Below are 24,683 nucleotides of genomic sequence, written 5' to 3'. Positions count from 1 at the left end.
GGCGTATAGTCAAAAGGAGGGCAGCTGGCACTAAAGCCGCTCTGTAGTTTGGCTGCACCCGCATCTCGAAGACAAAAGTTCACGCTATGCCTTAACCTGTGTTTCCCTTCCTGGCGGCGCACAGGTGGCGTGCAACGTGATACTGCTGGTGGCGGTGAACACCATCGGCATGTTCTCGCACTACCCGAGCAAGGCGGCCCAAAGGCAAGCCTTCCTCGAGACGAGACAGTGCATCGAGTCAAGGCTAAGCATACAGCGCGAAAATCAAAAGCAGGTAAGCCGACACTCATTGTGTTTGTTTTGTTTGTTCGCAGCTAAATCTATTACAGGCCCTTGAAAGATCAAAATTGCTAGAATCATTATGCACGGCGCGAAAAGTAAGCGATAGTAATCAGAGAAAGGAAAAAAAAGAAGCACCTCACCCTGTTTCAGGATTCGTTCCTCTAGGTCCGATGCGTGCTAGTCAGGCGCACTGAAACACGCCACCGCGTTATACTCCCACTTTTATTTTACACTGGGTTTTGTACCCCGTATAATGATATTGCTGTTAGTGCCGCGTGAAATCTAACAAGTACTGTAACCAAGCAGATGTTTTTTTTTTTTTTAGGAACAACGCGGCGAATAAAAAATGACATATTGCGTTTTAACTGAGACAAGTAACATGATTATTGCAAGAAAGAAGCAAGAGCGTTTCACGTCAAGTAGGACGGTTCTTGGCCTGTCTAGGGAGCAAAAGAGAGGTGGCACTGCGGCTCTGGCAACGAGGCTCTCTTAAGATGTGATGGAGAGTCTCAAGTCTCCTGTGCGTAAAATAAGACTGCAGCTGTGCAAAGCCTTACAAGAAAAGGAACACGAAACAGTGGCGGGGGTGCACTTCTGTTTCTTCTTACCGCATGATTCTTCGAGTGCGTTTCCTTTCCCTTCGCTTATCATTCTGTCACCTTAGTTGCCTACCGGTTATCTGCTGTACGCACTGCGTTATCCGTCCAACTTCGCTTCTTCCTTTACTACTGTTACTACTATTCTACTACGCGCACATCGACGGTTTGCGCATTTACGCACAAACCGATGACTTTCTAACCCACGAACGTCGCTGATAGGTCAGCTGAGTGCAAGAAGACCCACAGATATTTACGCGTTATTGTGGATCGGGATCTAACCTGGCGTCTTCAAGTCAATTATCTGAAGAAAAAAGAAAGCTCATTAGCATTGATTATATATTCAGCTTAATCGCAGGTAAATCATGAGGACCGTCTGTATGCGCTATGTCACAGCTACGCAGCGTGCCTTTTCTCGGATTTTTGTTTCTTTCTCGTCTTTCCTGAAGAGTAGGCAGAAATTGTGCCCCTTCCAGTGGCAGTTGACAGCCTGCTGCCCGCTTTCCCTTTCCTGTCAACTGTATGTTTTCGCGCAAACCCCACCCTCACCACCACCCCCCATGAAGAAAGGCTCAATATACAATGATCGATAAAAGTGCGGCGGACCGCAATGGCATAATGACTGACGTTAAATCATTGTCATGACACGAATTTGAGAATCACCATGCACGCGCGACGGCATACATAGTGACGAGAATTAAGTCTTACAGCTGCATAGATATTTGCTATACTGCGTTCATCGACTCTATTTCGTTTACACATGATGATTAAGTTGTAGCATGGTAACGCAAAAAAAAAAAAAAACAGTGGGTAACATCATGGAAGTGTGCAGTATAGGAAAGGAAAAATAATAACAAGAACGGGAAAGGAATAAAAGCTTTAGCGTCTATATTAAGAAAAAAATTATCATTGTGCCAGTGCAAGACGCTAAGAGATAACTTTCCAAATAGGTTTGCGTACAAATATGATCTCATTTGCACGCGTGCAAGTGCGATGGCTCTATAGATTTGTTTAACTTAATTTTTCTTTTTTTAGGGAAATTGTTTCTAAACTGTGTCTTCTTAAAGGTGTTGAGTTGAGTTGAGTTGTTGTAGGCTACTGGTGGGATTAGCCTTGCAGTTGCTGCCGGCAATTGCTCCACCGTAGCGACACTTAAAATAAATAAATCACATAATCAGACACAGACCTCCCAATTACAAATGGTCACTCCTCAGTTCACCATGTGGAAGCCAAATCCTTAGCTAGCCAATCGGCTAGCTAAGGTGATCCTTAGCTAGCCGATTTACCCCATGTCTCTTCTGTCAAGAGAAATGGAGAATTGTTTATTCATGAAGAGGCAGAAATGTCGCCCTGCGGTTGACTCCTCTAGTTTGAGCCTCTGCACTGGGACAAAGGGAAGAGGAGAAAAAGCAAGGTTAGGAATGGAGACTATGGAGACAAAGACGTGAATAAATAGTCTATAGACCTTTCACAGTCAAGATTTCAGCCCCGTGCAACCCAGTAATGAAGAAAGTGCGCGAACTGCTCTGCAACGGAGAAAGAAAGAAAGAAAGAAAGAAAGAAAGAAAGAAAGAAAGAAAGAAAGAAAGAAAGAAAGAAAGAAAGAAAAGATGCTAACCAGAAACGCGCCTGATTGGCTGCCTTACGCTGGGGGAAGAGAAAAGAAGAATAGAAGGAAGACAGAAAGTAAAGCGGTGAATGTGCGCACGTGCGCGAACTGCACCACGCAGTCCAAGGCCCTCACACAAGCCAGTCGTTTTCAAAGCAGCACAAAAGTGCTTTCACTGCCTTTTGGTCCGATGATCGGTGAGAACGGTGTTCCAGTAGTGTTGGCACGTTCGGTGGACGAACGTCTAGTAGCCGCAATGAATCGTACATTGTTTTTCTTTGTACGTCTAATCGAGGAAAGTGGCACTAGGTAGTCTATACATGTTCTCCTCGCAGTAGCATACATCACGTACAGGATTGTCAGTCATTCCAATCAGTGCTGACTAAATTTACAATCTGGCCACGGTAGTGCGTTTTCAGTAAGCTGTCGATTGCCGATTTTTTGGACGAAGAAACATCCGTATTCTGCCAAGAAATGTTAAAAGAAACATGTTGGCGTGGTTCGGAACTACCCGTGGCGTTATGTCTGCTGGCGAAGAGTGACACACAAGAAAGCAATGGGCAGATTCTTCTGCGAATTACAAACATTATTGGGAGAAAACGGCTTTGCGAAACCCGTTCCCGTGTGTTACGGAACGAAGACCAATGCGGCAGGAATGCGGGTAAAAAGGGAAACTGGAACACGGTGAGGATTAACGTTCCTGAGCGATAACGCAGGTGCGTTTACCTGCGAACCGAATTCTATATGTTTGTTACGTGACCAGTATCGCTCTAAGAGTCCTCACGTCCGCATTATCCTCACACCACGCACTAATTAAGTAGTACCTGGCTGGATTTACGCGGAAGCCAGAAATGGAATGTGCGTTCGTTTTGTAAACACACGTTGCTTCCTCCTGGCGCCGTGCCGACGGCAGATTTGAAATCGAAATTGATCGAGGAAAAAGAAGATTTGTAAGAAACGGGAAAGAAAGCAAAAGAAATGGCAATTAGAATGAAGTTGCCACAGAAAAACAGAAATAAAGTAGCTATACATGGCGAAACAGGGGGTAATCGTTTGCCAGCGAGTGCAAAAGGGCTCAGATACGGCCTTGCCGCGCGTTTTCGCTGTTTCCTGGCTTAGCAGACACACGCACACACACATACGCACACACAAAAAAAGAAGAAAGTAAACTTCTCGGCATTGTATATAAATGTCCGCGCTCAGAGCTAAACAGATAGTTGCGCAGTCTTCCGACGGCCTTTACTATTTTGTTACTTAATTAGTACAATGATTGGACGAAATTGTGCGTTTGCGCGCGGCACGATGTCGCTGACTGTACACGGTCGCATTAGAACGCACGCTTTCGTTTTGGCTTTTTCAAGAACGAGTGAAATAATTTTGGCAGAGGATGTGTGCTATATATGGTGCGCAATCTGCGAGTTTCTTGCCGTCGTACGAGACGCGGGACGGGCGAAATAAACGCCAACACAATTCGTGATTCCTGAAAACTGGAGCCTCCTATAACATCGATCCGCGGCCAGCTGCCGAACGTGCTTGAGACACTACGTATACACCGCCTTTAGCGCCGAACATCAATCACGACCAAAGCTGGCAAGCTTGGGTCAGCGCGACGGAAGAGCGCTCGTCTTTTGCATGTAAATTATTCGCGCTTCAGACCAGCCGCGGCGGGGTGTATAGCAATATGCGCGCCACGTATAAGCCACCGCGGACACTTGTACTACTTTCGTGGTGTGCGCGAGCTGGCAAGCTGCGTATATACGTTGCTCAACGGCCGCGTGGTCACGCGGCGGGCTGGCATGGACATCCGCCGTTATCTTAATCCTCCTCCTCCCCCGCCGTCGTCTTCGCTCTCCCCAGTGGCCGTCGCGTTTCGTCAGCGCGTCGCCACGCATACGACGGCTTGCATGTTTGAAGCTGCGGTAGCGACGTGGTTGCAAAAGTACCAAGCACGCGATTGTCTCCGAGCGCCTATCGAGCGCGGACATGTCGGGCAATGAGGATGTTCCACGGGCGCCTCGCCGGTCCATTTCTTTCGCTCCCTCGGACAGCGACGAGGCCCTACGAGGAAGCCAATAGGGCCAAGGACGATGCAGAGGGTGCGTCTTGCGTTTCTTTTCTTAGCCCCGCCACCGTTAGCTTATTGCCTTTTTTTTTTTTTTTGGACTGTATTTTTTTCCCAACATTTTCCCTCGCTCTCTTACGTCTGTGGCCTGGCACGCCTGAGGCAGACTGACTGGCGACGTTCTCCGAACGCGCGCGCATGCGCACACCGCGGACGCTTTGTCGGTCGAAAAGTGGACAGCGTCACCAAAGCGAGCGGTTCTCGTGGGCGCTCGCAAAGCTGACCGAGAACGTGGGCGTTTCGTCACAGACTGAAGCCGGCGCACTGCGCCGATCACGTCAGTCGAGCGACGTAGGATAGCGTCATCGCAAGTCAATTAAAGACCGTGCTTAAGTCGGGCGAGCGCGCGTGACACGCACGTATAATCACCGTCCACTGACTGGATGCGGAATGATAATGTTGCTTGGCGAATAAACAGCAGCCAAAAGGTATACGACGCACACACAGGGCTACCAGCTTCCACTTGTTTATTTTCGTAAGTGCAAACCAACAGTATACATGCTCATATGCGAAGAAATCGTCATCAACATCGTCACTATAAGGAATATAGATGTTACATGGAATAGCATCTATAGGAACTGTTTTCCCTTACCGCTATTACGGGCGCCACGCAAACTTCGTCAGCTTTCTTAACGGTGCTCCTTCAAATATATGTTTTCGTTTCTTTTTTCTTTCTGTTTTCGTTCGGGAAGTTCTCAGAAATCTTAGAAACCTTCCTCGATGATACCACTTGCAGCTTTCTTTCCACTGCATGGCTTTCTTGCGAGACCTAGTATAACGTATGCGCGAGAGCACTGCAGTGATTGGTGTCGGCTCCCATATATGCGCGTATGCACTCTCTCTCTCAGCCGTGTGCCACTGTCGCGGGGAGTGGGGGGGAGGGGGGGACGCGACTAATCTACGGCCGCCACCATCACGGCACGTAGATTTCCAGCTTATCAACGATGCCGTGCCAGGCGATGCCTTCGACGAGCGTTTCATAAGAGAAAGAGCATGCCGTCAGGCTCCGCAGCGTTTTCTTTTTTTTTCTTCGCGCCACGGTTCTATATGGTATCAATGAAGGGCGTCCGGTTCGCCCCCTTTCTCTTCTCTGGTGATCTTGCACAACGGGCGGACAGTGTAGCTCGAGCTCGTGGTGCTCGTCCATCCGTGGTATGAGACGTCCTCGCTTATATCGTTCTCTTCCTTTTCCTTTCTTTATTTCCGCTTTTATGTTTGCTCATTGTCGTCGTCTCTCTATTGCAATGCGCGACAAAGAAATCGTGTGCTCAGTATGCCTGTGTGTGTGTGTGTGCACGCACTGGAGACTTCAAAATCACCGTGCATGCGCTGCTCGCCCGATCCACTCTTAAGTTTGGTCATTTCGTTGCGACGCATCTCTCTCTCTCTCTCTCTCTCTCTCTCTCTCTCTCTCTCTCTCTCTCTCTCTCTCTCTCATTCTTGTTACCTCACGATGCTATAAGTCGATGTCTTGTTTGACAATGAGCATATATAGTCGAGTTCAGCTCATTGGATATTGATCTCTCTCTTTCTCAGCTCTTGGGGCGGCGTATACGAAACATCAGTCAAAAGAAAGAAACATTAAAGAGAGCTGGCCTAACCTTGAACACGCTATTGCGCGTGTTTTTGCGTGTAACATCAAAAATAAGAAAACAAAAGAGGAAAAAATACAAAGCTTCTATAATGCCATAGATAAATGAAGAAAGATCACCGATTACAATGCTGCTTAATGGGAATTTTGAGAGCAGCTACGTACGTGTTTCCATTTCGCGACATATTGGCTGGCGTGGACAATCGGTCTCGTGCAGAAACCTTGCAATGTGAGCGAAGTGTGGCGCCACTGCCTCGCTAATGTGGAGATCGCGAGAGCCAGCGCGTGGATGCGCTTCACAGAAGCTACCGGCGAGAAACCTCGCAGACGGCGCGCTCTACCTTGGCGCCATCTCGTAGACAGCATCACCGCACTACGCTTTTCTCCTCACGCTTTCGCCATCCCTCGTCCGCTTTCCGCCTCATGGTTCCGCTGTACCAACACCTCCTAGTTCTCTACAGGGTGTTGGCTGTACCCTCCCCTCCACTTTCCTCCTCGCGCCCCCTTTCTCTAGCCGCCTTTCTCGTCCTCCGCTGTGCGCCTCGTTCCCTCTCCCGCTGTACTTGTTCGCTCGGTTACGCCAGGAGCGCAGACGCTCACCGCAGGAACTGGCGCCTAAGAGCTGCGCTCGAAAAAAAAAAAAGGTTTCATAAAGGCGTAGACACGCGTTTTTGATGAAGAAAGAAGTTATTCAACCTGTCCTGAGGAAGAATACACGTGGGCCAACTTTCACGAATGCGACAGGGCCTGATTAATTCGTGCTTCCGGCAATAACAAAAAGTCAAACGCTAGCAGGAAGTATAGTGACGTAATACCTGCACAAGAAACTTAATCACATGACGCCTCGTCCTCGAATGCTAATTTAGGTGCGAAAGGTTAGTTTAACGCTTTCCTTGCCTGCATTTCGCCTAGAGGAGTTTGACTTTCTGTAGCCCGCTTACGCCAACTTAGCTGTTATAGCCAACACTCGAATGAAAAGGTGCATGCGGCCTTGTAGGAACACGGAATGCAGCCCCAGTGATAACAGTGACTAAAAGCAAGGTGTCTTTAATGTGGCTGTATTCTTGATGGCTGCAGCACGGCAGATCGCAAGGCAAAAATAAGCATTTGATGCAAAATCCAAGACAGTAGGAAAGAAGATGACCAGATAGAACTTCATTGAATAAAAGGCTCGCGGGTAACTTTCTATGGCAATGAAAGGAAAGCTACGGAGGCAGAGCACGCGCAAGTGAAAAAGAGTCCCACATTGTCATTAGTGTTAGTTGAAGCTTAGGAAGAGAAAATCTAAACATCTTATTTGCAACAGAAAAATAAAACAAAGTACCCCACTGAGCCCTAAGTTCGTCCCATTTTTCTTCTTTTCTTATTTTCGCTCTCTCTCTCTCACTATATATATATATATATATATATATATATATATATATATATATATATATATATATATATATATATATATATATATATATATATATATTTCTTGCACTTCTTAGCAGTTAGAATATCTAGAATAAAATGCGTAAGCTACGGTTGAAAGTGTTCGCGACTCTTGCTTGCGCGCCGCGATTCACAAAAAAATCTGAAGAATAAATCCATGAGAACGAAGGACATGGTTTCAGTAGCTCTTGCGGTTGAATAGTATAGTATCTGCTTTATACATATACGGCAAAAATAAAAACGTAGCATGCTTGTACATAAATATATATGGAACGCCACGGCGACGCCGACTGCGAAAATTCACTTGGAGTGTCCATATCACTGCTTTCGCAATAAAAACTCGAAGCGTTGCCAAACTCTGCCACACTACCTGGCTGTAACACATGTGTAGAAGCTCCGCGTCCCTGTAGCTTTTCCTTTTACTGCCACCGAAGGTTTTCCGCGAGTGTAGTCCGTGTGAACTTTGTTTGTGAAGGTGGCACAACCGTGGTGTTTCACTCTCTATTTCAAGAAAACCACGGACAGAACACTTTCTCACTGTGTACCAACGATGCCAAAGGATGCAGGAGATTATTATCGGTTGCGTGAACCTTTTACACACCCCATTGATTCGCATACATAGTACGAAGCTCTTGTCGTGCATGCGTTATTAGGCGTCCCTGTTCGCAAAGTATTTCGTGCGCTGCAACAGGCCTTAAAGAACAAACGCTTGGCGATGTTTGATGGTTGCCGTATGAATACCAATATTGATGGTCGATGACTACCATATTATTAGCCAAGGTGGCTGTATAATCACAAACAGTTATTAAAAAGCAATGAATGGAGAATTCGACCCCAGTGGCCCGGTCTCGGGAGCCCATCGTGGCATGTTTGTCTACAGTTGCTTGAATGATTCCCTACCTAAGCACGGGTTGGTCGACTGACGAGTACCGTCTTTTCTTCTACTTAACTATATAGCCAGAGTTCTTTTCAGCCACAAGTCAGGTACACAACTCGTCTATCGGCGGTCATTGCGAGCCTAAATCTACAACGGTGGTAATAAAAGAGAGTTACGTGGAACTGGAGTAAAATGGTAAACCTTATAAAAGAGACAAATACGACAAGTTTTACGACGACGTGCGAGATCAGGCAAGTCAAGTAATGCAGTCTACTATGTAACAGTCTATCTTTTTTTTTACGTTTGCAGTTTTAGTAATTATAAGTTTATTCCTGTATTTGACGTACTGATTTTTCGTTTGTTAGCCTTGGTTCCGTAATGACAACCTTCGGGCAAGTCGTCATATTCACATTGTTGCGCTATCACTTTGAGCAAAACTACTACCCGGGGTGATGTAGCGAAAGCGTGTGAAAGGATTTAGTGCGAAAACGGAGAACCACGACGGTACTCAAAATCGCATTCAAATATCATATTTAAAATATTATATCTGCATATAAAGAAAGTGGATGAATTAATAAATCTCATCTAACAAAGGTTGTCTTTGGTGCGGGAAGATGGATGAGAAGGAGATCGGGAAGATGGACATTTACGGGCCCCCTGGGCAGTCGAGAATACGGCACACGAGATCAATCTCGCCCGCTACGAAACGTTATAACTTAATTTACTTTCCAGTGCGCTCAAACGACGGGGAGGGGAGTGCGAGTGGTGCTTTGTGAGAATGTAGAATTGTGTTACGTTATTTTCGCGGGACCTGGATGGATGATGTTTATCGAGGAAAATGAATAATGCGCCGAACATCCGGCGCCTAAGCCCCTTACGTAAGCTTTGCAGTCGTTCATATATTGGTCTAGCTTTTTTTTTTACACATTATGCAAAAGAAAAGAAATGTTGCCATCCACGTTTAAATAATAGTAAGACGCTGCAGAAGGAATACACACGGGTTCCAAAGAAGGATCTATCATTGAGAAAAAGAAAGGCATCAAAGTTGTGTGACCTTGCACAGTCTCAACTCAATTTCCAGCGAAGTTGTTTCTTTCAATCAGCTGCATTAAGGATTTCCGTTGACTTTAACTAAGTGACACGTTAAAATGTTGCTCGCATATAACGCTTTCCAGCACTTTCTTAAGGAATGTTTAGCGAAGGCCATCTTTTATAATCAAGACACATTTAACTTCAGCATAATTCCCCCCCCCCCCCAATATTATTTTACTTATTTTTACCAAATTTGATTTTGTGGATATTTTAGTCCTCCGATAGCAGCTGAATAAATTATGCGCAATTTCCTAACTCACAAATTTTCACGCACACACGCTCTGGAGTGCTTGCGTGAATAAAATACCGCAAGGACCGTAAATAGCCGGAATAGCTTTGTCTACACATCACCCATAATAACACGTATGCCCCTTATTTTCACCGAATATAAACAAGGTGCGTCCTTCAGTTTACCGAGGACACCGGGAAACTTATTACATGCCTTGTGGAACGCATGAAAATAGGAAAAAGAAACGTTTGCTCGGTAATTATCTGCAACGCTCGTAGCTAAGCCAGAAATGTTAAACTTTCTCCGCACATCACCCTTAACATACTCCCCAGTTCCACCAAAAGTGAACTCGGTGTCACCCATATATATATATATATATATATATATATATATATATATATGTGTGTGTGTGTGTGTGTGTTTATATATTCTGGGGAGGGGTAGGGAGGGAGATGATACGAGGAAACATTGCGTATAACAGCCGTATAACGATTTCAGGAGCTGGCTTAAGCAGTTTCTAAAGGTTGTAATTAATTGACACTTTTGAAACTTTGCCTGCACATTACTCAATACGAGTATTTAGTAATCGTTTAGAAAATGAGTATTTAATTTTGAGACTCTTAAAGAACCTCCACATTTCAAATTTTAGGTACGCATCATTTGCAATATGGCTCCCCTTATCTCCAAATGTAGAATTGCTAACACCTTTGGTTCCCCAAAAGCACCGGCAAAACTTTGTAAGCTTTCGCTCGGGCTCTCAGGGTTTGTCTTGGTTTGCCAAAATGCACATCGACAGCAGCGACTATTGCGATTGCTCGGGACCAACCTATACAAAGACACATTGCGGTAGAAGTGTTGAGAGTGCACATTAGACACGTTGCCCGTGCCTGTTCCCACCATCTGGCAACACTACCGTCAGAAAGGCCGCAGGCAGCATTTTGTACTACGATTTCGGAGTATTACACCTGCCTCCCATCAGGCTTCACCCCCGCAACTAAGTCATCGATTCCTCCATGGTGTTTGGCTCGACCCGCAGTGCACCTCACCGTACCAGGAATCAGGAAAAAATCTGAGCTGTCATCACCTGCTCTTAAACAACTAACTCTGCTCCTTTTGCACGAGAGATACGCCGAACACGTACATATTTATACTGATGGATCGGCAACTCGCCAGTGTTCCTCTGGAGCCGTGGTCTTCCCAGCGAAAGCCACCACCATCAGTTTCAAGACATGTCACCCAACGACACCGATGGCCGCGGAACTTGCAGCCCTTCGCGCTGCACTTCGTCTCGTCAGCCAAGAACAACCTCGAAGATGGTCAACATTCAGTGACTCGAAGGCTGCACTGCAATCTTTGCTATCGGCCCTGCGGCGCGGACCACACGAATAACTGGTATTTGAGATTAGAGAACTCATTCATACCTTAACTGAGAAAGGACACCACGTGACATTTCAGTGGCTTCCAAGTCACTGCGGAGTCATAGGGAACGAACACGCTGATAACGCTGCTCGGTCGGCTCTTCAAGGGGACGAAAAGGAGCCGATACCGTTATCAAGGACAGATGCCGCTCGAAAACTTCGAATGATCAGCCGTGACATCACGTTCTCCTTGTGGAACGCTGGAAGTTTTCACGACTACCGACTCCACAATCTTGACTCCTCTCTACGCCTTTGTATTCCAACTGGACTCTGCCGTCGCGAAGCTACCCTGCTTTGTCGACTATGGCTAGGGGTGGCTTTCACCAAGTCTTTCGCTTACCGAATTGGATGGGCCGACGACGCCTCGTGTGAGGACTGTTGTAACGAGGAGACTTTTCAACACCTTCTTTGTGACTGTCCTCGATATAATTTACAGAGACAATTACTCGCAACCGCGATAGCGCGCTTTGACCAAAGACCTCTCGCAGAAGAACTTATTTTAAAATACCGCCATCATAAGCCATCGCAGCAGAGGGCGACGAGGGCACTGTTGTGGTTTTTGAGGGCGACAGAATTGGACAGGCGGCTGTAGCCTGAACAGATGTTGATAGAGATGCAAGTGTCACTGTGCTGTGCGATGACAGTATTCGGTGACAGTGACCGATTGTGATTGTGTGTCTAAGCTCCTTCCTTTCCTTATCTCTACTTTATTACCACTTTACCTCCCCCTCCCCTCTCTCCCCAGCGTAGGGTAGCCAAGCGGATCTTTGTTTCTCTGGTTAACCTCCCTGCCTTTCCCCTTTCCTCTCTCTCTCTCTCTCTCTCTCTCTCTCTCTTTGTAAGCTTTCATGTAACGCCTCTAAACAGGCAAGAAATGAGAGTTTGGGAATTGTCATTTAGCCCCAATAATAACCCACTCCAATATTTATCCGCGCATCACCCGTAACGTGCCTCTCATTTCTTGTAAATACAAACTCGCTGAATAACCTAGTCCTCTTAGGGCCCTGTGAAAATGCACACATACGTTTTCGAGCGCTTCTGTAGTCGCACTAACAGCTTCGCTGTAACTATCGTTCTTGTCCGTACTTTGAACCCTTCCGCCAAGCGTACTAACAAGGAGGCTAGAAGCCGTAGGGCGAGGGAGAACCAGTCGACAGCTTCTTTTTCGATGAACCGATTAATCGACAACCACTTCAGTTACAACCAGTGCACCTGTGTGCTTCATCTGTAAGTCCGCCAGCTGCGTTAGCTTCTGTAGCGACCACGGGAAAGAGCGGCAAAGTGTTCTGCGTGCCTTAGGGTTAGCTTTAGCTCTCTGCTCGTGAGCGAAGATTACTGTGGCTGTTACACATACCACTCAAGAAGCATTTGCTGCGTTGTAAGACTCTTATAGCGCACTGCAGCCGTGTGGCGCGTCTTCTGACAGCGTCTGCTCTTCCGCGACATCGGCTTATTACACTGCGATCACTACGTCACGTACCGATGCTGTATCATGGAGACATTATTCAGCCGGCAAAAAAAAAAAAAGAAGCACACACTAAACTGTATTGCAAAATGTTCGGAGCACAAGCAAAATAACTAAGACACACACAGGTGTTGTGCTCCATCCTTTTTATGCTAGACACTACCAGCCTTTACCAACAGGCACAATTTTCACATTTGCTGCGCGAGCACTGTAGGAAGATGGCAATGAAACTTCACTCGGAGTTTTCATTTCGATGCCGATCGAATGCGGAATTCCAACCGTATTTCGTACGTGTTCTTCTCATCTGATTCTTTCCATTTCTTACCGTTAGTGGTGGCCGTTAGTGGTGAGTGACATACACCGTGGCGATAACGAGGCCGTGGCTTCGCGCTAGCCAGTAGCCAATCCAAAAGGGCAGAAGGAATTAAAAATGAAAATAATCTTTATATAACACGGGCCCTGGGGTCCTATAACGTAAAACTATTCCAATATGTTTTTATTCCAATTTCATGACGTCAAATTTGCGTAACCGCCGATGCAATGATCGGGCGGTCACCCGCAGGGTTGTCTGAACAGTTCAATCAAAGGCTCTCCTCGTTCATAGGAGGTCACGTTTGTTTGCTTGAAAAACGAATAACATTGCCTACACAGAACGGCTTGTCTTATCTATAATTGGCTGACAACAGGCGAGGAGCGCGCTCAAGTGGAAAGGGATTCTATGGGGCCGAGCCACTGCACTGAAAATCGATAACCGTATCAAGAGGGTGGTGCCGGCGTTTGCGATTGGTAGGCTTTCCCTTACTTAGCTTTCGGTGGCTCGTCGAAAATAACGGCTGCATGCAAAGGAAGCTAAAGAATGACTCTAAAATGGATCCTCAGCAAAGAAGAGTTGGCAGAACGAGGTCGTAAACGTGCCGAAAGTCCTCGAAAACGTTACACGGCCACGCAAAAAGCTTTATTATACGCAACTAAACCCATGCTCTCCAGCAGGTGCGAGTCGCCAGTGCTTGAGTGATCGGCGGCAGCCATCTTTTATTCCTTTCGGAACGAGGCAGCCTACGGCTATTCAGAAAAAGATTCAGTTTTGTTCGGCATATATTAATGAATCTTTATCGTGTACACGTCACTTTGACGCGGTGCATTCTTGCGGTTTTGTGACGTCGCATGACTGGCAGGTGAAGTGGGTGCAGCCCGAAAACTTTGGCCAATAGCTGAGGGCTAATGGCGAAAAGGGGTCGAATCAGAAATAACTATATTTATTTTGTTCGATCAAATCATGCATAATCAATGTGGACACGTCATATGAGATGTGGAGCTATCAAGGTTTCCGTGACGTCGCATGACAGACAGGTTAAGTGGGGGTGGTCCCAAAAAGTTTTTGAGCAATCGCGGAAGGCTGATTGCATAATTGGAATAAAAAAGTTTGGAATAGTGTTACGTTATCGTCCTTGGGCCGGTATAATGTAATGACTAGGGATGTGAAAATACGCGAATATGACCGAATCGGATAGGGCATGGTGGAATAATTCTATTCTATCTATTCAACAGAAATTCTATTGATAAAAAATGATTCCTCACCTTCTTATAATATGAAACTGAGCTGTAATCAATGCTGACATGCTAAATTGATGTCCCTTAATAAGGGTGGACTGTACTGTATAACTTGATTTTTATGCACCTAAGTTACTGATAGCTTACTGCATTCTTGTTTCACAAGGCTAGGAGGTTTCCGAGCATCAGCAGCACTGTATTTTCTAGCCCAAAATTTGGAAAATATCCGAAAATTTTTCTATTATTCGATATTCGATTCGATATTCGGCTTTTTTTTTTCTTTCTTGGCTTAATTGGATATTCTATTCGTAACCTACAATTCGGTATTTGCACTAATGATTCCTCTCGCTCAATTTTATTAATTTCTTATCAGCCATCAATCACGGCCTTCTGATCCCTGCGATTACGTGCATGGGCGGAGCGCAGCACGGTCCACTGGCGAAGCACGAAAAGTAATGGCGCTGGAATAGAATCGTTATAATATAGCGGCCCTGAGTTCGGCATACAGTTTAGTTTAGCATCTGTTGCTGCTGTATACGTACGCAGCACGCAGGGGCACTTCGTGCGCAAGTAATTTTCTCGTCAGAACACTTTTAGTTGCGTGTTCCGTATGCGTGGCGATGCGTGCAACTCCCTATATAGAGCTTCTCTCTTTCTTTTCTTTCTTTTTTCTTTTGTCATGATTTAGCGCGCTCCTTAGCACCATCCTGTGCAGCATTGTAGAAGCTTCACAAAATTAAAGGCCCCCACCACGCGCAGTGTCAAAACTAACGCCCTCCACTCTGCAAACGCTATGGCGCTCTTGCCGACAACGGCATCTCGGAAGAGCGCGCTCCGGGATCCCGTCATCCCTGGATCTATATAGACGAGCCCCACATCCGCACGTTTCCTCTGAGCTACACAAGCGAACCTGCCGCAAATTCTGTCTATGCATTCGCACATCAGGCTTGGACATGGCACCATCACCTGCAAGGCACGAACAGACCCGACGCCCTTCCCACCTCAGCCAGCATCCGCATTTTCTGCGGTCTCACAGAAGATCACACAATGCGGTGACCGCCCGAACACCCGCCATATCCTGTTGATACCTTCCTTCTCCTACACTACGTTATCCCCCCCCCCCCCCCAACCCTGGGTGGCTGCACTACGGCCACCGCCCCCCAGAAGCAAAAGTACGTGACAGCATACGTTACATCCCTATCAGGCACGCTGATATAGGTCGCCTGGACTGAGACCCCCTCCTCATTAATTCGCTGATAAATAATTAAGGTATCTTTTTTAAATTGTGAGGGCGCTCCGCTAGAAACCGCAAAGCCCGCAGGCAATTAAGAGGCACGTGAATGTGCACGCAACGCCTAACGTTGCGGTTACGCTTTACGCATGCGCATCGTTAATACGCAACTTGCTTGCGCGCGCAGAGATGTTGCGCACGCTAAACTGAAACTGATCTAATAAGCGTATTGATCAAGGAGACAACATATGCGTGGAACAAACTGGCTCCAGACATCATCCGTTGTACTCCTAATAGTATACAGGTTGCCGGAAAAGTACATTCCAACTGAAAAGCTCTCAATTATTTCTATATCTTCTGCCCATCTTCGGGGAAATTGGGGTCCGCTATTTTGTCCTCACACACACACACACACAAACACACACATACGCACAGTGTGTTTGTGCTGCGTGCGTGCGTGCGTGCGTGCGTGCCATGCTGATATGTCGACACCTACTCGGGTGTTGTTGGTACAAATCGCGCAACTCTTGGTTCGCGTACTCGTGCTGCTCGCCAATTCAACATCTTGAAGTCTACCACGATAGTGTGACTCAACGGGCGGAGCTTTTGGTTCGTAAAAGCCGTTTGGCATCTCAGCCGCCTTTTCCTAATACCATCTTCCCTATTACAAAGGAGGGCTGTCGCACTGTTCTCGCCAACCGAAATAGCGTACAAACTACCAGAGAATACGGGGCCCACGGGACTGTGTTCGTTAAGTGTTGACGTACCGAACGTGACGAAGCGGCAAATAGGTGCGGGCTGTCTCAGCAACCGTATGACTCAACATCGTATGTTCATTTCGGTTTGGTATTCTCTCTTTCCTTTCTTATGACAATTCGAGAAACATAGCCAGCTATGGGTACTGTAGCCTATAATGCTTTCGATCGCTGAGCAGGCAAATCTTTTTCTGTCGAATTCATTTGACGTCTTTGTCTCGCGTCATGATTTATCTCTTTCGCTCTCTCTCTTTCCAGGAGCAACTCTTGCTCTCCGTTCTTCCACGCCACGTCGCGATGGAGATGAAAGCGGACATCGCGAAAAAGCCGCAGGACTCCATGTTTCACAAGATCTACATCCACCGGCACGAGAACGTCAGGTGCGTATGTTTGTCCTCCACCGCGTTTGCTCCTTCTTGCTATATTTTTTTTTTTTTGCTTTTTGGTCTTCACGCTCGCTTAGCAACGAGAACTACTGCCATTGTGTCCTCAGCATTCGACGTACGCTGTTCGTCCTGCTTGTTTGCTCTGGCACAAAAGCTTTTTCCTCTGTGGGTTGGCAGCGAGGCGGCCCGCCAGGCACGTCACAACAATGGGCGCGCGGGTTCCGCATCAGTTGAAGAAAGCATATCGAAAAATTGATGTCGCGGCGACGCGGTGCGGCTCGCCGAAGAGCTGTTTTAGAAAGCGATTTGAACTGGTCGTTTCTATTACTATTTTTTCGCTGTACAGGCGAGAACGCGCAAAATGCTGTGCGCCGAGATTGCCGAGGGCTGTGGTCTCTTCTCGGTATGCCGCCATGTGCGAGTGCCTCGCAGCTTGGCTCCGCGCTAGTGGTATTTGGCGTGGCCTCTGCCATGGCGAAAGAAATAATTTAAAACTGTGGCCAGCCATCGCGTCATCTTTCTCCCATTGTCGCAGAAATACCGGTGATAGTATGTTAATGTTTTCTCTGTGCATGCCGTTTTTTTTTTTTTTCGACGTCGTCTTCTTTAAACAGTGTGTAAATGCTGCAAGACGAGGTAACAAACACAACGCACAGCTCAAGAAAGGATAAACTAAACGAAGATGGGGGAAAAAATTAAGAAGGAAGCGCTACACATGCAGACACACATTGTGAACACTTAAGCATGCAAAAAGTAGTGACGTGGGCGCCTGGACCCGAAACACTATTCCAGACGTATAGACTAGCGTACGTGTGCTAACACATCAGGAAATGCGTGAAAAAGGCACATCTGTGTAAGCAGCGTCCAAACGTGACACTGTCTCCTGCAGAAATTAAGCACTAAATAGCACATTAGGGTCGTAACCCGAATATAAAAGCAACAAGGAAAGGAAAGTACGGAGAAAATCATTCTCGTCGTCACCTTTGTTGTTGTTGCTGACAAGATTGGCCATGCCAACAGTGGGAGATTCAGGCTGCTCTGCTCAGCTCGGACCCAGACCAACAACATCGGGTCGCCCAGCGGGCTGAGGAGGCCGCCAGCGCCTATGGACTCTTGGCCGCTTAATGACCTTTTGATCATTGTTGCCAATAAAGTTTTACGCACGCACGCACTGATACAAGTGCACTGTGAAGCACATTGAACTATTTTGTTCTTTGCAGCAAAATAAGTAAAACGAAGATATTCTATCAGGAATAGGAAAACTGACCGTCGACAAAAGGGAGTGGCCAAAGCGGTTAGACGTTCCGACTTCCACATGGAAGCTTTGCTCCCTAAGTTAAAAGGCTCATCACATTGGGCTTAAGTCCGTATTAGTGGTTGGCCAAACGCCTGTCGTAGTTTAATGAAATTGATAACTGTACGCCTCGTCCTGGCAGGCATTCGACGTCCTGGCCGGGAAGTACTTCCCGATTATAGACGTGTCGAATTCTCAATTCAGGATCGAAATAGAGGATTGTGGTTGGTTTGGGGGCGCCGCTGGACATTCTCCAATTTTTTTCTAATCGGAGTTCTTCGTTTCAGTGTTTGACGGGGAATTAAAACGTCGGCTCTTTATGAATCATCTGACTTATCAAGATGAAACTTCGCAGTAATGAAGTGTGCTTTTAGGAGAAACATTCTAGAAGAAAAGTTTTCAAAGTTGTAGGTGAGCGGTGACAAATTCCTAAAACGTCGTCGGAGCCTTTAGAACGACTCCTCGAGCAGTGTATTCAATGTTTATATTTATGGCTGTGAGCGAACGGCTCGACATTTCGGCCTGAAACTCTGGACACTCTTCCATCGGTGGCGTGGCAGCATATGCGACCTGAACTTTTGCGCGTGAGTATATGTCACCACCTAAAAGTATACTTACTTACGTTGGCTCAGAACAGTCCAGATGACATTATAGCGGTGCAAGGAGCTCTCTTTGGAAAGGTATCTGAAAACGTCATTAAAGGTTTATAAGTATTGTTTTGGGCGTGTAAATGTGAACGAGCTCGCTTTCAGCGATGCCGCTGCCGTTGTAGCTACTGCTTAGATTCAGCGTTGCAAGCGGAAGTGGTGGGGAGGTGGCAAAAGGGCTGCGAAAAAGTTCAACAAGAAAGAGAGACAAAAAGAACGCCATTGTAGTAAAAAGTGTTCGGGCATCACGGCCTCCCTGTCTCGAACTCCGCTTCGCCGGTCTTGAGCTTGTGATTCTGCAAGGTCACGCAGGTCTGCTGGAGCTTTCTTTTTTTGCATGCTTGCCCCCATTACGCATGTAGCTAAGTCCAGAAGACTTAATGGTGCTGTATAACAATGGCAAAGCGGTAACAGCATTGTGAAACGGCATCCTTTCTGGATTCCTGAAAAACGAGAAAGAAAAGTCAAGGAAGTTAACCATGCAGGTTCGATCTGGTTTCCTTCTTGGAGTTTTAGAAGGTGCTGAGGCAGTGCTACCGGTTACTTGCAATGTTGACCGGCAGAATGTGCACATGCAAATTTTTCTCCCTCGGTGTGGTTATGTGTATATGCAGATAGTTACTGGTACACGCACGTAAAATAGCGCCGTTGCATTTCAAAGCACAACGGGCAGCTGCTGTTCGTCATGCTAAAGGCGCCCCTTAAGCGTTCTGCTGAAGTGCGCGGCCTTTCCGCCTTTCAGCGGCCTTATACGAGAGCCTCGTCCATAGCACCGACTTTTTAAAAGGCGTTGAACAGGCCCTGTGACTCCGTGTCTGCGAGAAACAACTTCTAGGACTTTTCTTTTTTTTACGCACCGACTCTCACCTTTTGTTTGTCATTCTCCGAGTGCTGCGAAACATCAAACAATCGATTCGGAGAACCGTGTATTGTTTATTTCTTCAAGAAGAGAAAAGCCAGCCGGTTTTCACTTCAAGTGTCCAAGTTCGGCCCAGTTGCACTGCGTGTTCGTAACCTAACGAAGCGAAATAAGCTGCGAAAGCTCAACATGCATGCAGCTATGTTTATGGGAGAATGAAATACACAGGAAAATAAAGAACTTTATTTTTAAAAGAATCTCAGACTGCGTCGTCGCTGTCGAAGTTCTGCTGGGTTGCCGGCTGTGGGGCTGAGTCGCATTTCACTGGCTGTCCGGTTTTACAGCCTTATTCTTGTTCCACATAGCTTCCATTAAGTAAGTGGAGCATATATTTGCAAATATGTTCCACTTACCCGGTGGCACCTACGTGGAATGACATCAAGAGTGATGCATATACAGCAGAGGTAAGAAGTTCTACATAACGAAGAGCCTATGCTCAGGAAGGTCCATTCCACATAGTTCTAATTATTAGTCAAACATTTTTTCGTCTTATGTTCCGCTTACTTAATGAAACTTATGTGGAGGGAAATTGAGAAAGTGGATCCTCCTTTTGGAAGGACTCTGGTTGCCATAGCGCGACCGTTTCTTTTTTTTTTTTTTCTAACGATGCGTTTGCTATCGCGAATGGCCAACCACTGTTCTTATGTACCGATCAGGCGTAGGAAGTGCTTTGGGAATACGGATACAGCATCCGACAGCTAACTTATTTGTTTCATGGACGATCTTTTCCTCGTGGACTTTTCCACATCAAGAAAGTCTTACCAAATTAACATACTACATGAAAAAAAAATTTAACGAAAGAAAGAAGTATCCAGAAACAAGAGGCAACTTAGCAAGGTAACTGACTTGGCTAGTTTGTTATCCATACCGAACGCGAACAGTGCAAAAGCAACACGTCTCTTTTCCCACCCATGGTGTGCTTGCGCTGTTTACGTTCATGAGAGGTAACGCTAGCCGAATATTTAATTAAGCAAACCTTTTTAGTTGTATTGGTTTCACGGACACGCAGTGTGGTGGGGCAGGGTTCCCGTCATAACGATTTCATTCATGCCGTTCATTCCAAGCGTGCACTGAAAGCCCACTGTCTTTATCTACGGCATGCCATAGAAGACATACACCACATGAGGCGGTTCCGAAGGCCCTGCTCGACATTTAACGGTATTGCCAATGCACATCGTGCGTCGTTTACTTCAGGGTACGCGCCTGCGACCAAGCCAGCGTTTCCTCCGTGGTGTTTGAGCCGTCCACAAGCACATATAATGATTCTAGGACTACAGAAGAAGACAGATCTACCGGCCTCTGCTCTAAAACAGTTGACCTTACTTCTTTTGCATGAAAAGTACAGCAACCACGTGCACACCTATACCGATGGATCAACTACGTCGTGCAGTTCCGGTGGTGCCGTGGTGCTACCAACGCGAGGAATGACACTGCGCTTCAAGACATCGCATGTCACGACCTCAACGGCGGCAGAACTAACGGCCCTGCGTCGAGCACTGGAATTCATTGAATCTGAAAGAGCTAGAAAATGGGCTGTGTTCTGTGATTCAAAACCGGCATTACAGTGCACGCAGTCAGTTCTCCGACACGGATGCCATGACCAACTGACATACGAAATCGCGAAACTTTACCATCATGTCCAACAAAAAGGTCACGAGGTCGTTTTTCAATGGGTACCTGGCCATTGTGGAATCAGGGGCAATGATTCCGCCGATAACGCTGCTCGTACAGCACATCATGAAGAGCAGAGCATTCCAATTCCGCTTTCGAGAACAGACGCCGCTAGGCAGCTTCGACACCTGGCACGCAGTCTCACACTGACCGAGTGGAACTCGCCAAACTTACGACTTACACGACTGCATCTACTAAACCCCTCCCTGCAACTCCGGCCTCCACTCGGACTTCCTCGACGTGAAGCTACGCTTCTCTGTCGCCTTTGGTTAGGAGTTGCCTTCACAAAGGCATACTCTACATTAATTGGAGTGACTGACAGTGGAGCATGCGAGGTCTGTGGCACGGAAGAAAACATCGACCACCTGCTGTGCCACTGTCCACGATGCACCCCTGAGAGACAAGAACTTGCCAAAGCTTTTCAAAAACTGGACAATCGGCCACTTTCTGCGCAGGTGCTGCTGGAACACCGTCCCCATCGCCCATCGACCCATAAAGCGGTGAAAGCACTTTTGTGCTTCTTAAGGACGACGGGCTTGTGCGACCATTTGTGACTATTAATGCAATTTCTGTAAGGCCACACACGTCAGCGAACTCACTGCAATTTCCTTCTTTCCTTCCCTCCTCTCTCTCCCTGTTATCTTTGTTTTCCCCCTTTCCCATTCCCCCGGTGTAGGGTAGCCAACCGGACGTGGTTCTGGTTAACCTCCCTGCCTTCTTCTTATCTCTTTCCCTCCTCCCTCCGAGCTGATACTGATATTTTGGTAGACGAACACTGAGATATGGCGACGCTCCCAACTTTTGCCTATATATGTCAAATTTTGACGAAGGCAAAAGATGGGTCCACCTGCATTGTGTGACGTCTCTGAATGAACTCGTGAGCGTTTAGTTAGCGTATTTACATTAAGTTCCGCTGGTTTGAGTCATGCCCTTGGAGATTTTAGCAGTTTTCTTTTTTTGTTTTTTTTTTGTTTTTTTACCAGGTATTATAGTTGGAAACCGATGTTGCGTTGGAAATTACTGGTATAGTACTGCCACTGGGCAGCAGCAAGTATTCAAGAATGCAAGCTCCGATACACAAAAGCGGAAGGTGAATGCACATAACCGCATTAATCATCCTATCATACCTGCTGATCACATGGACAGATGTCTTCGCTTTGCCGCTTGTAATCTTGTTAACGCTACGGGACATGGTTAGCTGTGGAGCAAGGGAGATGTAGGACGCATTCTGCTCCCGGCTACTTAATCCCACTTGTAGGTGTGGGATTGACAAGCTATATTTGAAGCTATATTTTCCAACAAGAAAGAAATCTCCAAACAGAGGTGGTAGAGTGATTAACCTGGAGGGGGTAAAAAAAGCCCTTCGCATTGCACCCCCCCCCCTTTTTTTTTTTTCGCTGTCTGCGCACGGAGCATTTGCGCTTCGCCTAAACCATTTTGTGGCGATGTTACACAGGCTTTGCGTCATCAAACTCCGTCCACGAACGACACGTTCTCGGTCTTATCCACGCAGCATCCTGTTCGCGGACATATGCGGCTTCACGAGCCTCGCGTCCCAGTGCACGGCCGAGGAAGTGGTGCGCATGCTGAACGAACTGTTCGCGCGCTTCGACAAGCTCGCCGCCGAGAATCACTGCCTGCGCATCAAGATTCTCGGAGACTGCTACTACTGCGTCTCAGGCTTGCCGGACCCGCGACCAGACCACGCTCAGTGCTGCGTCGAGATGGGACTCGACATGATCGAGGCCATTGCGTGAGTAGCGGTTTTTTTCCCCTCTTCGAGAAGTGAAGGTTTGTGTGTGTGTGTGTGTGTGTGTGTGTGTGTGTGTGTGTGTGTGTTTGTGTGTGTGTGTGTGTGTGTGTGTGTGTGTGTGTGTGTGTGTGTGTGTGTGTGTGTGTGTGTGTGTGTGTGTGTGTGTGTGTGTGTGTGTGTGTGTGTGTGTGTGTGTGTGTGTGTGTGTGTGTGTGTGTGTGTGTGTGTGTATGTGGAGTATACTTTTCTGGGTTACTGGGATTACTGCGGGAGTTCCTTTTAATTTTAAACATAACGTTTCCTTGTAGCCTCCGACGGTACAGCTTATGGAGCAGGGCACAGTGGCGTTCCAGTGATAACCTAGCTTGTCTTGTGGTTATTTTAATGCGTCCTGTGTTGTGCTGTTCATAGTTGTTGTTTACTGAAGTTGAGCATCGCTTACGTAAACATTCGTTCGGTTGTGTGTCATTGCGCTTGTTGGGACATGCGAACAGCCACATTGCACTGGAGCTGCTGAGCACGGTCGCTGACTCCGGCCTACTGAGTGTTGATATACAAGGTTAGCGCAACCACTCAAGTTGCGGGCTATAGTATTACGACTAATTCATGATTTGAAGTATATTTGACCAAACGCGCATTCGTGACGAAACGACCTGCAATTTCCCATCTATACTGTCGTTCGACATTGCGTGTCGCAAAAGGGATACTCGTACTTGTTGCGCGTGTCACAGCATCGAGTATATAATGTCAGGGATTCGCATAGGGCCCGTTGCACAGCCGTGGGCTTCGACGGTACCTAATACGGGAACCACGTATGCAATAATTTTTGGTCGTAAATTCTAGCGCGGGCATCGCGTATAGCGTGAAATGTACGCGCCAGAAAATACGCAGAAAATGCGTCCCGTGTGCTGCATGTCTCCGTTTAGTTGAAAGGCGCCAAGCAAGTTCAATGTCGGCTTGAGCCACTGCGCTCTGCAAACTGTGTCGGTTTTGGATGTTGCGTATGCATCGCTACCCTGAAAACGGCTGGAGTGCTGATACGAAGACTCATAGGTGTTGCGACAGCACGATTGCGCACTAGCGCGCAGAAAATACCGTCTGTATCATTTTGGACGTTTCGACCTTGTCATTACAGCGTTGGCGTCCTGCAGACGCGGCACACTTCCGTATTCTTCACTAATGCTGTAATCTTTCATGAACAGCAGCTGGCGTGAAACGGCCGGAAAGTGAAGCCCGGATCTCATCCCAAAACTCATTACGCCGTGACATTAAATCGCACGTATTGTATAAAGTACGCACGACGCCGACTCAAATAGAAACACTTTTTTAAAACTATTTTTGTACCGACTGATGTACGCGCCCTTGGATGGCAGTGATAAAATGAACAGAGCGCGCGGTGGTGCGACGCGTGCGCTACATGAGATCGAGTGTCACGACGCAGCATGCAGCCGCTTTTGGCATGACTCATGGAAGACGCGAAAGCGCGAAATTAATTCGTTCGTGATTGGGGAGCGCCTGCATGGGATCTCAAGGTTCACCGCGGTAAACCTATTAAAATGACGCACCTTTCAGTTTGGATGGTCGCACTTGCTCCGTGAAATTTTCTTTTTCAATTTTTTTTTCCTTGTTTCTTCTGGCTACGGAGTTCGAAAACTCTTTTGGAGTCAGACGTACACGCATTTCGCCGCTATATTTCCCTGGCGCCGATGTGAAACTGCCGCGCTGTTGGCGACATAGTGTTTTCTTTTTTTTTTTTTTTTT

At 46.9% G+C, this 24,683-nt stretch overlaps 1 protein-coding gene across 6 annotated transcripts in view; it reads left to right on the top strand.

Annotated features, from left to right (window-relative positions):
- LOC142572185 (adenylate cyclase type 5-like) overlaps positions 1 to 24,683 on the top strand; it is a 308,272-nt gene that overhangs the window by 233,047 nt on the left and 50,542 nt on the right. For all 6 annotated transcript variants that reach the window (XM_075681117.1, XM_075681118.1, XM_075681116.1 and 3 more), the window contains 3 exons: positions 125 to 274; positions 16,511 to 16,632; positions 22,683 to 22,922. In XM_075681117.1, coding sequence (XP_075537232.1) covers positions 125 to 274; positions 16,511 to 16,632; positions 22,683 to 22,922 — 512 coding nt within the window. The remainder of the gene's footprint in view (positions 1 to 124; positions 275 to 16,510; positions 16,633 to 22,682; positions 22,923 to 24,683) is intronic.

This window comes from Dermacentor variabilis, chromosome 2 (assembly GCF_050947875.1).
Source record: "Dermacentor variabilis isolate Ectoservices chromosome 2, ASM5094787v1, whole genome shotgun sequence".
Lineage (NCBI taxonomy): Eukaryota > Metazoa > Arthropoda > Arachnida > Ixodida > Ixodidae > Dermacentor > Dermacentor variabilis.
This window is presented reverse-complemented; position numbering and strand designations above follow the sequence as displayed.